The sequence below is a fragment of the Pipra filicauda genome, unplaced genomic scaffold (assembly GCF_003945595.2).
Source record: "Pipra filicauda isolate LSUMZ 115617 unplaced genomic scaffold, ASM394559v2 scaffold111_size4109106_pilon, whole genome shotgun sequence".
Taxonomy (NCBI): domain Eukaryota; kingdom Metazoa; phylum Chordata; class Aves; order Passeriformes; family Pipridae; genus Pipra; species Pipra filicauda.
This window is the reverse complement of record NW_024103563.1, coordinates 187,772-203,455: the sequence shown is the minus strand read 5'-3', so window position 1 is coordinate 203,455 and position 15,684 is coordinate 187,772. Positions and strand designations below refer to the sequence as shown.

The following is a 15,684-nucleotide window of genomic DNA, read 5'->3' as shown; positions in this document are numbered from 1 at the left end:
AATAGATGCTTTGAGATTTGCAGAGAAAATATAATTTGAAACACTTGCATTCTCTAACTGGCAACACAGATAAGCCTTTGGAAAACATATGGGGACACCTTGCTGCTTGTCCTCTTCCTCGCCAAGTCTATTGTAGAATCAGTGTTAGTTTCCCAAAATGTTAATTCTATTCAGATTTGTAAGAATGAGTGTTTTCTGTGCACACTTGAGCAGATGTTTCTGATGTACCTTAAATGAAATGCTAGGAAGAGTCGAATATTTGCAATGGCTGGGAGGTAAATCCTGTCCGGTTTGTTTCCATAATCCCAATCTATGCAGAGGGGTGAAAGGATGTTTTAGGGATGGAAAACAGTCTGTTCCTAATCCTTGCTGTTCCCACGGCAGATGAAACAAAGAACAAGAGCAAAGTTAAGCATGAACATCAATGCAACAGTGTAATGAGATGAGCAGAAACACTTCTTACCATCCTGAAAAAATTCAGAAATCATCTGTATAGTGGTGCCTTATCTGAATCTGACCACAGAAAAACTAAATAACAAGACTCTGAGGAACTTAAGTACTTTGTGAGAGTCTCAAAAGCAACCTTGGTGGAAAAGGGATTTTTTTTCCAGTGCTGTGTTTTCCGTGCCACTGAAAAGAGTCTGTCATGATTCTACCTAGCCATTATTGCCATTTGCAATGGTCTTTAGGACTGCAATGGGACTAACGCTGAGCTCAGAGTGTGAAGGAAAATTGTATTGTGGGCTTACAGCCAAACAACAGAAATATCTTCAAGATGCTGCTGGACAAGAGGGGCTCATTGCAAAGACCTTCTGCATGGCTGAAATACAACATTCTGGGGGCAAAGCCTGTCAGACACCTCCTGACACTTAGCCACCAAGGTGACCTAAGGACATTATAAGAGTTTCCTCCTTCCAGCTCATAGTGAGTATACCTAGTGAGGCAGAAACCTAAGCCATGCATGACTGTATTTTTTGTAAATGCACAGTGATGCAAAATCTTAAGAAATCGATTCAAGAATTGTTCTCTCTGCTCCATTAAAAAGTGACATGATGAAAAGAGACTGTGAACCTTGCATTAACTAGGCAGTTAAATCAGGTTTCTATGTGTCTTGTGTATCTGAACCATCTGCTGATCTTAACCATTCATTTTAATTTGTCAGTACACTAGAATTCTACCAAGCTGATACAGGCAAAAGCAATTCCCATGGAGAAATGCAGACGTCGAGCCATGAGAATGAAATATTTCAGCACTCCTATCACATGTGACAGCTAAGCAAATCTGTCCCTGGTGCTGACTTTATTAAAGCCTCCTGTGCTTAGTAATAAAATAGTCACCTCACCAGTACCCAAGGTAATGGCACGGGAAGTCTATAAAGACCCTCAGTGGATTCCTGATAACTGGAAAAGGTGTAATATACACATACTAAGAGAAAAGAGTTATGTAGAGCCATTCAACAATGTGGAGACACTGTGGGTAATTTACAGCCTGAATCAATGTCTCATGTATTCAGGAGCTGCCTTGAACAGTAATTAATAAAGTAGTGTTCAGAATGGAAAGATGAGTGAGCTAGTCTCAGACTTACTCCATGGCACCACTGTTATTTAAACTGCTTTATACAGTGGAATACTGCAATTGTCTCTCTCCTGAGAGATATGAATATGAAAAATATGTATCTCAAATGAACTCAATTGAAAAGAATGTATCATAAATTTTCTTCTTTGACATCAAATTGCTGCTCAGATTTAATGTCACTGAACTTTGGAAAAACTCTCTGGTTTCCCAGCATTTCTTTATTCATTGATATGGATTGCATGAAACTTTCAAGTTAGGTAGAAATAAAAAAAAAAAAGAAAACAAACCATATTTGTAGAGACATTAAGTCTTACATTTCAGGGCTCAAGTCAAATTCATTACTAGGAGTGAAGGAAGGAGTTTTCCTTCAGCTCAGGCCATTCCAGATATACTTCCTATGAAGTTTTCTTATCCTTCTGAAAGCTTGGGTGCAGACCCCACCATAAGGGGGGATACCTCACCAGAGAAAACACTCTTCTGAAATAGTTTGAGAGCAGGTAGTTATAAATTATGTCCTCCTGTGCCTATTCTAAGGTTAACTATAAAATTGTTCCACTGTGAAAGAACAGGATTTAATTGTATCTTCATGTCAGTGAAGAATAAGGAAGAGTTTAGGGTTTTTAGAGACAAGGATGTGCCCAACATTTAGTCCTTATAATACCACACTAAGAAGTGATGTAGAGAGGCCTAAAGCAAAGCTTTGCCTTATTAACAGTAGAATCTTGGATCTGGAGACTTTAGACCTGTACTGTACTTCTCATTGGGTGACTGCCTATTATAGTGTGTCTCTGCCCCCAGGAGTTCTGCTGGAATCTGAAAAGCTAAACTGAGATGAGTTTTTAAAATAAAGTCATCGTCTTTGGCAAGTATGGTTCTGTTTCAGTAGGGAAAAAAGTATTCTGACAGTTCTGAGTGCATTTCTCTCAATAAAATGAAAGAGAAACTTGTCAGAACCCTGAGGGCACCTGTGCTTCTTATAAGCCTGGACCAGCCTGATCCAGGATTTCCATCTATACATCCTACTTGTGGGCTCAGGAGCCCCAGTGAAGTTCTTCCCAGGGCTACATTGTGTCTGTGGCAACCCTGACCTACAAGCTGACATCCTGACCTAACTTTGACCTTGACCCAGTGATCACTTGCCCTAGTCACCATCACCAGGCCTGATCCTGACTTGCCGATTTGCCTTCCCAGCTTCATGTTGGTACTTCAGCATCAACACGGACGTGCCTGGTGATTTGGGCACTGGGGGGGGTGGTGCTAGCTGCCACATCTGGATGTGTCCTGCCTGCCCTGCTTGGTGGTTGTCAGAAATATTCTTCAGGGACAAACTTTGAAAATCCATTAAATATTTCCAATTCATGCTCTTCTGACATTTTAATGTGAATTTTTCAAAAATAGAATGAGTCAGAACTTTTTTCTGACATAGTTCTTGTATGCATGTGATAAAATATGTGTATGTAATATTGTTTCCAAATAATCTAGGGTAGAGATAACAAGGGAATTATCTTTGTAATTAACCCATTAAGGCACATGACCTCCTACAGAAAGGGATATTTGGGTAATTACGCTTGTACAATGGGCACCTATTGTACCTTGTAGGTAATCTGACTGGAGACTCTCTAACAAAATATATGTATTGGTATTTTTAAAATTATAAATGTGTTTTAAAACAAATGCTCATTCTTGTTTGTTTTCCTTCCCCCTGTCTCTCACTGATCTCTCCTTATTGTTCCTTCTATATGGAACCTCTCAACATCAGCATCTGTTAGCACAACGGGTTGTCATAAAAGATTACAGAGTCACGCAGTTCCTGCAAGGTCACTCACAAATTTAGGTTAGAATACAGGCTATAACAAGAGAGATGCTTTAATTCAAAGTAAATTCAAAAGCAAATTGTGCTTCCAAATTTCCTCAGAGGTAGTATACTTTACAACTGTGGACTCTGCTATCAAGTCATTCATGCTGTGCTCAGGCTTCAAATGAGTAAGCTTTTGAAGAAAGCTGCATGTCTTTATTGGAAGTCTCACAGCATCTCTTGCACTTTATTAGCAAGAAAGATTAAGAAGATTTAAAAGAAAATATAAGCTGGAAACAAATTTAGGGTGTAGTCAATGACACCTGCACATAATAAATCAAAATACTTGTGTTCTTATGCATAGTTTCTCAGCAGTAACTTTTCAGGTGTTTCACAGCAGTGATTGGTAACAGTGAGCACACTAGACTTGGCATTTTCTCATGCCTTTACTGAAAAAAATGAGTCACAAGCAACTTTATTATTCCTCTGGGTCTAATTCATAGGGAAAGGAAGATGGAATAGTGAAGTGATTTACTTAGTCACAGTCCAAGTCAGTGGCAAAACTGGAAGAAAAGCTCAAAACACTCTAGCTGATTGTAAAAACACCCACATACAGTAGGAAGGCAAGCCTTTTAGCACGAGAATCTTGCTGCGAAAAGGATTGAGCCACACCTAGAACTGTAGACATTTGCTAGAGAGAGAGAGGCTATTGTAGCTCAGCAGTTTAAGAAAGAGAGAGGGGATTCAGCACTCTGTTTTATGCTGGGGTTTCATGCTGCTACGCGTTCCTGTAACTTTGATATGCAACCCTGGCTTTATCGTTAACTTGCTCAATGGAATCAAATATGTGTGTTGCACAGCAGGTTGCTCCTTGACCACTCATGAAATCAGGTGCTAGAAAATGCGTGATTTGCTTGTTTTACCTCTCTGCAGTTGTAACTATATGTCATTATGAAAACAAAGTATGAGACCATCTTCACCAGAGACTGATTTTATGCTATCTATATTTATATCTTAAGGAAGAGATAGAATGAATATCTGCTGATTCACAGAGTTTCTCTAAAGATTAATTTAACTGAAATACTGTTCTTGAAGAAAGCTGGGAAAGATAAAAACCAAGGTTAGTGAGTATTAATAGCTATTTTAATGGAGATGTAGTTATCAGCTCTCATGTAAAAAGAGAACCCATTTAACTCAACTCAAACATTCTACCCCACACTGTAGTAAGGTGTTGTAACAGATGACATTTGCAGATGACATAGCAGTATACTAGGAAAGCTATCCTGAAAACACAGCTCCTTACTGTGGTATCTCTTTCAAGCAGAGGCAAAGGACTCCTTTCCTTTGTGTCTTTGTGCATTATTTCCCTTATGCATGATCCTAAACATGCTCAGATCAATGGCAATCTTACCTTTGAGTTGAAGGAACATTAGCTCCCAGTCGTACATAGCAAGATAATTGTAGGAGTATTTCTAAGGGATGATTTATTCTCTTTCTCGTGAATTTGAATGCTAACATTTAGGAAAGTACTATCAAAAGAAGAAATCTATATTCTGAAAGCCTACTCTCCATAACTACTATGGAAAACAACCAATCCTTTGTGTCTTTCATTTTCTAGCAGTATCTGATTATATATCAGCAATTAAGGGAAACTTGCAACATCTGCAAAGACAGTATTAATATCCCCATTGAGAACTGAAGACACTGGGGAACAAAGAAAATAATTGAGTGTTCCAGAGCTATAAAACTAGACAGTACAGTTTGATATATTCTGCTATGCATAGCTATTATGTAAGTTATACAGTTCTGAATGCAGTCACCTGCAACACCACTTTTCATAAGTTTTTATGTGTTTCAAATTGTCAGACATTGATGCATTTTGTACACTTAATCACTTGTATTTTCAATTTAGTGAAGTTTATGAACACGATATTTTCAATAGATTCCAAATGAAATAGTGCATATGCAATTTCTTTTACCCACAAGAAAAAAAAGGGAAAAAACCACCAACAACAGTTTATTGTGCATAAAACTGGGGGACATCTATTGTAGTTCTTTCCTACCCATATATGATAATGACTTTCCTGTTGATTTTGAGATAACTACCCTGAGGAATAAAACATTGCAGCATTTACTCTGTTACAAATGTATGGTTTTACCTGAGTAGGTGCTGCAGGTTTGGTCCCTTGCTTGTTTTATCTGATCTTTTTTAAGCTCAGAAAATAATTTTGCTGAAATTGCTAGAACTTTTGCCAATTATTTCACTGGGAACAGAAAAATAGGCATTCCTAAGCAGTACACAGGAGACAAGAAAAACCACAGAACTTACCTTCCCCTGGTAGTTTCAAAGCTGGATGCTTTGGAGTTGGCATCCTGCTGGGTGCTGGTGATGCCAGTGCTGTGGGAGGACTGCTTGATAGATCTGTTCCCTGGAGCTGTAGTCCGGCTTGTAGTGACCCCTTGCTGGAGAGGGACTTCTCTAGTGTTGCTTTGTAGAGTTGTCCCTTTGCTGCTGGATGAGCTTCCCATCTTGTCGCTGTCAGAGTCTCCATCACTCGACTGCATTGCAGGGGTAGGTGTTGTCAGATTTGAAATTTTCTTCACTGCTTTCATTCCCAGAGTCTTGCCTGAAGACGCAAAAGGAGGTCCCTGTAAATCACTCACTTTGTCAGCTTGGATTTCCGAAAGGGGTGACCCTGCAATTGTGGTCGAAGATGGAGTCAAGTCTGAGTGACTTATCTGGGTTTCACCACCCTGTCCTGTGGTCCAGAGCTTTCCTGGAGTGTTAAATCCAACACTGCCACTCTGTAAGTGCAATAGTAGCAGCAAGAAGATGATCTCCTTCATTTTGATGGTTTGTAAATGCTACAAATTATCTCACATTTATTTCCCAAACAAGAAATCCTGAAGCTTCTCCCTTCTCCTGAGCTGCTACTCGTACAGTGAGCCTACCCAGAGGATGCCCTGACAGGCTTTATTTTCATAGAAAGGAAACAGGTTTTGGTGTTTCAAAACTGACTGAGGAAGCCTGGTTTCCTGTTTCTGTGGATTCGCCTTCAACCTGTGACCCCTTGGAGAGTGAGAGCCTGGCAGCTTATGTGGGAGGAAAAAAGAAGTTTCTGCAGAAGGCACAGGATAAAGACTAATGGCACAATAGAAATGTGGAAAAATATGTACTGTGAAGTAATCCTGAGGGATAAAACCTGAAAGGTTTATCTAGTTTTCCTTTCACATGTACATGTACAGAGTAGTGGTGTGCCCTTTGAATAGTTCATAATTGTGACTTTGTTATTGAAAAAGATTTAGCAAAACTGGTGTGCTACACAAAGCTGAACATCAGCTGTGTCTTCTCTTTTTGTTTAAGCACGCTGCTGCCAACAGTGAGGACCTAAGGAAGAGGTTCACACTGTACCCACTGTTGTACCACAAGCCTTTGAATGTAATAATTTATCTGTAGTCATTGGCCATTTATGCCTCATCCTATTTCTATACTTCATAATGATGCATATGAAGTATTTCTCTAGCATTGCCCATAGGTGTCTGGCGTCATTTCAGATTCTCTAAGGTACAGGAAACACCTACATGAGCCTGGTAGGGGCGGCATGTAATCTATGGGAGATATGCCCTTCTGGGGCATTTCAAAGAGTGTTAAAAGCTTACAAGGGGCAACTGCATCCCATCCTCCCCATTGGCTGTAGCTGCAGTTTAGACACTTAGTTCCCATGCAGGTCCATATCTATGAGCCTCTAAATACATATCTCTAAATATGTTAACTGGATTCCACCAATAGATAAGACGGAAAGGAATATCCTGAATCACTGAGTCCATTCCTTCACTTTTCTTGCATGCTTTTACAACTAATATTGTCCTAAACCAATATTAGTTGCAGTCTAAACATAATATTGGCAACTTTACATGTAGAAAAGCTCTGAGGAAATGGTGCCAGGTAAGGTTATAGAACAGATTACCGTGAGTGACCTTCACACAGCACATACAGGACAACCAGGGGATGAAGCCCATCCAGCATATGTTGAGGAAAGGAAGGTCCTGCCTGACCAACATGATCTCCTTTAAAACCAGGTGACCTGACTACTGGATGAGGGAAAGGCTGTGGATGTAGTCTACTTGGACTTCAATAAAGTCTTTGATACTGACTCCCAGCATTCTCCTGGAAAAACTGACAGCCCAAGCCTTGGGAGGTGTACCCTGTGCCAGGTTAAAAACTGTCTGTATGGTCAGGCCCAGAGAGTGGTGGTTAATCTACATTCAGCTGGTGGCTGATCACTAGTGGCATTCCTCAAGGCTCTGCACTGGGGCCAGTCCTGTTTAATAACTTTGTGGATGGTCTGGATGATCTGCATGATTTGTACACCTTCAGTAAGTTCGCAGACAACAGCAAGGTGGGCGGCAATGTTGATCCACTGGAGGGCTGGAAGGCTCTGCAGCAGGATCCGGACAGGATGGACGGATGGGCTGAGGTCAGTTGTATGAAGCACAACAAGGCCAAGTGCTGGGTCCAGCACTTTGGCCGTAACAACTCGTAGCAGTGCTACAGGCTGGGGACAGAATGGCTGGAAAGCTGCCTGGCAGAAACAGACCTGGGGGGTGCTGGTCAACAGTTGGCAGAACATGAGCCAGTAGTGTGTCCAGGTGGCCAAGAGGGCCAATGGCATCCTGGCCTGTATCAAAAACAGTGGGTCCAGCAGGACCAGGAAAGTGTCCCTTTGTACTTGACACTGGTGAGGCCACACCTCAAGTGAGTGCTGTGTTCGGTTTTGAGCTCCTCACTACAAGAAAGACATTGAGGTGCTGGAGTGAGTCCAGAAAAGGGCAATGAAGCTGGTAAAGGGTCTAGAGGGTAAGTCCTATGAGGACCAGCTGAGGGAGCTGTGGTTGTTTAGCCTGAAGAAAAGGAGCCTCAGAGGAGACCTTATCGGTCTCTACAACTACCTGAAAGGTTGTAGAAGGTGGGAGTTGGTCTCTTTTCCCAGGAAACTCATGACAGAACAAGAGGAAATGGCCTTAAACCAAATGGTAGCAGGGGAGGTTCAGATGGGACATAAGGAAGAATTTCCTCTCTGAAAGGGTGGTTGAGCATTGGGATGAGATGCACAGGAAGGTGGTAGAATCACCATCCCGAGAAGTGTTCAAGAAACAACTGGACATGACACTTAGTGCTGTGTTCTGGTGGACATGGTGGTGTTCAGTCAAGGGTTGGACTCAATGGTCTTGCTGGTCTTTTCCAACCTTAATGATTCTATGATTCTATATTCAATATAAAGAGTAAAGATAATTTTTTATACTGGAAGTGTAAATGAAAAATGGAGCAAGTTACTGAGAGAGGTTGCTGGTTCTCCATGCCTGAAGATATTCGAAACTCAACCAGACAAGACCCTGAGCAATATGATCTAAGTCCTGCTTAGAGTTAGGTTTTAACCCAGGTGACCTTTGGATGTCCTTTCCAATCTATCTTACTCTATGAAATTATGCTTAGTAGCTGCAAGGTTGAACACTGCAGTCAGGAAAGAGGAGATGAAACCTTTCCTCCTCTACTGCCATTCTCCAGCTGTCTGAGACTAAGGCTGGTTAGTTTCTTGTTGAAGGAAAAGGTACAAAGCAGCAACAGAATAGACCTGTCAGGAGCCATATAGATCTGAAAGGCCATTGCCAACTGGCTCAAAAAGCCTCTGGCCACTGACACAAGTGCTGTAGTAAGGACTATGGACAATACATCTATGAAAGCAACCTCATGTATCTGGGAACAGAACAGCATCTTCTGAAGATGCTTCATATTATTTGAGGATCACCTTTTCTCCAAAATATATTCAAAATCCCCATTCCATGGAAGTCTGATGATTAACAGGGCCACCATGGAAAAGCCAGTAAATAACTTGCTTTTTTTTTTCAGAAATTACTTTAAAAAACGAAAAACAAACACAAACCCAAAAGCAAAACACCAAACATGGAGGATAAATCAGGAGACCTTGTTGCAGTCAGGTAAAGCTCTGTGATGACTGTTCCTGTTTGGAAGATTTGGATAACAGTGCTTTGCTTTCGGTTTCCAGATGAAAGGGTTTAGATGTGCTAAAGGGTTGGGTTTTCCATTTGTTGTGGTTTTATTTTTCTGTTTTATTGTCTTGGTAAAACATAGGGTTCTGTGTAAGTAAAACAGATGCAATTTTATGATACAACACTTTAGAAAAGACATGGAGTTGTGCTTCCTTTTGGAGACATTATTTCCCCTCTCTTTTTCTTATTCGTAATGAAAATCTGTAAATGACCTTTAAATGTAGGACACAGGAGACAATCTAATGAGCAATTTAATTTAAAGACTAACATAAGCTATTTCATGTGAGTGCTTATCTTTCTGAGCTTTATATTTGCGATTTTGAATTAGTACCATTACCTGATTAAGCATTTGGCATCCCATATTTTTTAGAAATCCCAAGACAAAATTAAGGGTAAATTAGTGTTGACTGTATTTGCAAATTAAACTCAAGCTGACTTAAAAAAAAAATCACAGCAGCTGCATGTTGTGTTTATTCATGCAGTTAGAATGCCTAATAACAAACAAAGCTTGGATTCTGCTTTTAGTTACTTCACTGCAAGTGTTAATTCTGCCTCTAAATTCAGGTCAGCAACTACAGATTTCCACCAGTGCAGAGAAAAGCAGTGTAGAAAAGTCTGGCTTTCAGTCGTTGATAGATTTCATTACAGCAGTGTTTATTTCCCTGTCTGAATACTCCAAAATGAAAATTTATTGTTAATATGATTTGATTAGTATATGTCTGGCCTGTAGATTAAAAGATAAAATTGTTTGAAGCTAGTTTTATTTATCAAAACAATCTTGACACTGTGAGAAACTCAGGATATCCATTTTCATGTTGCTGCATGGTGGATCTAAATCCCAAGCTCATTACAGATTGTATTGCAGCATTTGTTCACATCCAAGTGCTGCTTGGTGCAAATTGAACCCAGGAAAAGATCAGCACTTGGATGCATTTGGTGAAACTTAGGTAGAAATAGGTTCAAAATTATCCTGAAAATTCCCATTCAACATGCTGCTCACTCCCTTAAGCATAAATCCATAGGTGCCACATCTTTTGTATTAGTTGCTATCAGTGGTACTGAAATCCCTGCCTGTTGGGATGGCCTCATGGGCTTTCCTTGGAAATTATCAAAGTTGACCTTGGAGCAGAAGCTGGATCTCAAGTTTCCAACCTATATTAAGTGTCCATCTCAGAGTCTACATTCGTGCTTGTTGTTGGACACATATTCTTTCACTCGATGAGTCTTTACTTCTGTATAATGTATTATACATTCAGCAGGATGGAGAGTCTCTCATCTCCCATGAGAGCACAGAATGCTAAAAGAAGCAGTTTCCTGGGAGGTGGAAATAGAGTGTGAAGATGCAACTGCACTCCTGGGGGGCATTTAAATCATCAGGCCACATTACATAAAAGAGTAGTACCCTTCTGCTCACGAAAGAGTTATCCTTGTTTGGTACTGCAGAAGAAAGAACAGGGTCACAGCTGCGGTTCTTCAGATAAGGCAAGTACTTTGCTGATGCCTGAGTAAGTTGACCAAAGGCTGTAATTCTATAAACAGTTTTATATTTGACATCTGCTAATGGCACACACTCAACACTCTGACTTCAGACAAATCCCTGAATATCTCATTGAATAACTTGAACCATCTTCAGAAACTTTCAGCTCTCCCCAAGCACTGTAAAGAGAGCATCTCACTTTCTTCTAAGTTACTAGACCGCATAGCCACTTTGGTAGAGCTACTGTTGATTCTCCAGATTATTTAGTAACTTCTGTAAGTTCACCTTGGATACCCAGCCAACAGTCTGTCTCACAGCTCTGGGAGCTCTGTCATCCTCACTCTTCGGGGCTTACCAGTAGTAAAGCTATTCCCAGTCTTAGTCATTCCAAATTTACAGGGGTTAATCACCCCAGAACCACTCAGGCCAAGGCCTGCACAGCCAGATCACCTTCTCTACCTATGCTGGCAGTTACAACAACAGATGTAACACACTGCTCACACCATGGGCTGTATGCCTCCTTAGCACCTAGGGTCACAAGTGGTATGGCAAAAGAAGAGAGTTTCTACGCAAGTGTCATGGTTTAACCCCTACCAAGCCTCACACAGCCACTTGCTCACTCCCCCAACAGCAGAATCAGGGAGAGAATCACAAGGGCAACAAATATAAAACTGGTGGGTTGAGATAAAGACAGTTTAATAGGAAAAGTAAAAGCCATACACACAAACAAAGCAAAACAAGGAATTAGTTCATTACTTCCCATGGGCAGGCAGATGTTCAGCCATCTTCAGGAGAGCAGAGCCCCATCATGTGTAACAGTTACTTGGGAAGACAAATTCCATCACTCCAAATGTCCCCTCTTTCTCCTTCTTCCATCCACTTTATACACTGAACACGATGCCATATGGTATGTTGGGTCAGTTCAGGTCACCTGTCCTGGCTGTGTCTCCTCCCAGCTTCCCATGCACCCTCAAAAACCCTGCCAGCACGGCAATATGAAAAGCAGAGCAGGCCTTTGCCCTATGTAAGCCTCGCTTAGCAGTAATAAAAACCTCTCTATATTACCAACCCTGTGTTCAGCACAAATCCAAAACACAGCCCCATACTGGCCACTATGAAGAAAATTAACTCTACCCCGGTAAAAACCACCACAGTGAAAAAGCTGTTATTGAATAGCACTTTATTCCACTGGCATGACTACTGCTGGGAGAATTTGGCTTTTCCTTGCTCCACATCAAACACACTTGTATTTGACATAATTTCTCACAATTCTTGCAGTGCATCTTGATACCAGCTGAGCTGGTCCAGTGAAAAAGGTACTTTGCTTTCTTCTCTCGTATACAGACGGACAGAGCAGCACCAAATACATGAAAATACATCAGTATAAGAAGAAATCACTTCTGTAGCCAGTACACAATATTGCAGAAAATTTTTATCAGGTTTTACATGAAGATCTTTAAATGCCTCTATATCAAAGGGTAAAGTCTCTTTTCCTTCTCATAATGTTTCCTCTGTAAGCCCCAAAAGCATATTGAAGGCTTCTGGGCAATTCTGAATCCCCTTAATTGTTGTTTGGTTTTGTTTTTTTTTTAAGAGCTCATATCCAACATGTGTGTCTGGTTAGTGTGAATTAAAAGCACATATTACAAAATATGCTATCATGCTTAAAGTGGCTACATTTTACTGGTTATAATTAATATAGACAAGAATATTTCTCCATGTCTATCCAGGAAGTTCAAATTTTACACCCAAAATAAGATTCAATGAATCAATATGATTTCTTAAGTGTCTTTTTGGTCACATAATACAGACCACCATGTCCCTCTCAAAAAAATAACTCTTTTGAATTTTAGTTTCCTTAGAACAATAGTAATAGGAGAAACCATTACTTTGTGTAGAAAGAACATAGTAGCAGAAGGATATCCCAATTAAGGGTCAGGATGTGAAGTTTGCATGTTTACAGCAAGAACTCTGTTTTTGATGACTCAGCTGCAGTTGGGATCCAGTTAAGGCAGAGAGTTACATTCTATGATCAACATCATCCTTGATCAAACTAAGCAAACAAAATATCCTACAGTATTTGAGTATACCTTTGCTGAAGTATCATGTAATAGCTGTGATTTTAAAGTGTATTCTTTTGCTTTGCCTTTGGGCAAGTTTTTAGCCTTCAGAGACATTTATATATTCTTTCACATACACTGTGTGAACAGTGGTAGGTGATGAAGGAGATTGCTCTCTGCTTTGCTCTTACTTCAGCCTGTCCTTAGGGCAAAGCTGACATCAGGTAAGTGGGAACTGGCAATTGCCTGGTTACTTAAAAAAAGAACCCAACCCTTTTAGCCTTTCCTAGAACTTAATTTCTAGAAATGTCTTTGATAAGCAAATAAACCAAAGAACACTAGGTTTTTTCTAGAACAAAAGAAGTAACTCGTGGGTGCAGAGCTCTAACTTCGGCCATTTTCTTCCCAGCATTGCCTCCTAGATGTGATGGACGCACTGGGCTTTGGTGAGCATTGTAACCTCTTTTACCAGACTGTAGGGGATGGTGCTAAAAGACAGTTTAGCTTAAGGAATGCTCAGACTATTCCCAAGTGCCAAGAAATCAACAAAACCCTAGGACAGCAACAGCTACCTATATAGCCTTTAAAGCCAACACCGAGAAAAGCCTGGCTTTACCTTCAAGAGAATGTGGCAATCTGGGGACTAAGCAATGATGTCTGAAGGACAGAAGCTTCCTGGATGCACTTCTCTTCTGTCTGATGGTGTGGAATTCCCACTCATGTGATTGTTACTGACAAAGCTCCAATAGCTGTGAAAAACAAACTCCCATGCTAGCTCATTCCCTAGCGTAGAGATCAATAATGTTCTGTGGAAACTAGAAGGAACCAGGGCTGCAACAAAAAGCCAGAGAAGTAAAAATTTCCTGTATTGGTAGCACATATTCATATCTGTGCCGGGGCGTTCTCCTGCTGCTGAAACCCCTGGTTCCACAAGGGGTGATCGACCCTCCTGAACAGCCATGATGCAAGGACAGTCAAACCCCTTGGCATACTTTATGGGCAGGACATCAAGCGCTGCAAATTCTTCTGGAGTGTGTATCATATCTGTTTTGCAGAGTGTAGTGCTAACAGACAGCATTCAGCATGTGAATCTCTCTCCTTTGCCAAAAATAGTTTATTGATTTTGTTCACATCAATTGGAATGAGAAGGGAGATTGGGATGCTTCCACTACATCTTTGGTAGCAAAAGGAAAGGAATAATGAAGGGAAAGAGAAGTGACTGAAGGGAGCAGGGCATGAAAAGGAAGGGAAACTGGTAAGAGGCAAAGAACAGAGAGATGACAACTACAGAAGTAGCGACAGTTCTGGAAAGGGAACCCTGTGACAAAATTTGTATTTGCTACTTCAATTAAGATTTCTTAGACCCTCAAAGACCTTTTAATGTCAAGCTTATCCTGGTACGGGTGAAACAAAAAATTTCCAAAAGTAGAACACCAGAATACGCCTACACTGCTTTGTCTCCAGGGGGTCTCCAAAGAAGTCCTTTCCTTCCTTACACTGATTGCCTGTGCCAGGATGTAAAGAAACAGATGAATGTGTGAATGAAATATGCATCAGGGCTACTGCTGGCCTCACAAAAAATGAAGTGAGTGTCCAGAATGAGGTGAGAGCCCGTTCCACCCTTGCTTTCTCCTTTCCACTTCATTCCTCATATTTTCTGGATATTGTAAAGGATACCTAGGACATTTCAAAAGTAGCAGCCAGAAACGACCCATAGTTACCAACACTGATGAATCCGTCAAGCTGCATAAGGAGCAGCCTACTTTTAGCCAGTTTGCTACGACTGCATGCTGCAAAAATCAGACTGAAGCTGATACTCCTCTCATCACTGTGTTTCCTAAAACTGCTGTTTCCATGGCAAATATACAGACTTGGCTTTCTACAATCACACTCTTTAATCACTTTTCTTGTAGATATGTATTTCATGGGAAAATAGATTTCTTCTCCTCTCCTTCATCCCCACCTCTCAAGCAGCTCTGTCTGGAGTGAGAGTCACAGATCCTTTAAAGGGCAGTGAGAAGCCATTTGCTTCTCATTAAACAGAACGAACATTGCACAAGTTATGCAAAGAACAAGTCTTTATGGATCCAATCAAGATAAAGATCTGCTATAAAAAGCTATCTGCTATAAAAATCTGCTATAAAATCTGCATGTGTTTTCCTAAGACCGTAGGAGTTCTGCTCATGAGGTTTTGTTTTTCTGCATTTTGCTCTTCTGAGGCATCTCTGGGCTGATTTCATTTTTGTCATTTTATACACAGACTTGCTTTTTCTGTTTTCTATCACTCAGGCCCCAGCGTTGCAACTGGTAGCATGCAGATAGCTGTGAAGTTCTTCCACTACTCATGAGCTATGGCCTGTTGCCAAACTCTGTCTGTGGCATTTGGAAAGGCTTAGTGGAATAGAAAACTAAGAGGGAAGGTGATAATACATCTTTAATACATTTCAATATACATAAATTTAAATTTAAGTTTGTCCATTATTCTGTCTCCTAATTTTTGCTGCTGTGCTTGAAATTTGTCCAGGGTTAGTTGAATGCAGGACTAGAGCTTGTTGCTGTTCAGAGTGTGGGTGTATGAACTTCACAGGAATAAATGTGTCAGTCTAATTTTTGTAGCGATCTTGGTCTGATAAGGGTGTTCTAGTTCAGTAGGGTGAGTCACTTGATTTGCCTGGTGTTTTGCAACTGGCATCTCTGTGGTTTCACGT

At 40.7% G+C, this 15,684-nt stretch overlaps 1 protein-coding gene across 1 annotated transcript in view; it reads right to left on the bottom strand.

The window, feature by feature from the left end:
• Positions 1-6,241, bottom strand: part of MMRN1 (multimerin 1) — a 45,378-nt gene extending 39,137 nt beyond the window's left edge. Inside the window, exon 1 of the mRNA XM_027731789.2 lies at positions 5,700-6,241. Coding sequence (XP_027587590.1) covers positions 5,700-6,217 — 518 coding nt within the window. The 5' untranslated portion in view covers positions 6,218-6,241. The remainder of the gene's footprint in view (positions 1-5,699) is intronic.
• Between the last annotated feature and the right edge of the window lie 9,443 nt (positions 6,242-15,684).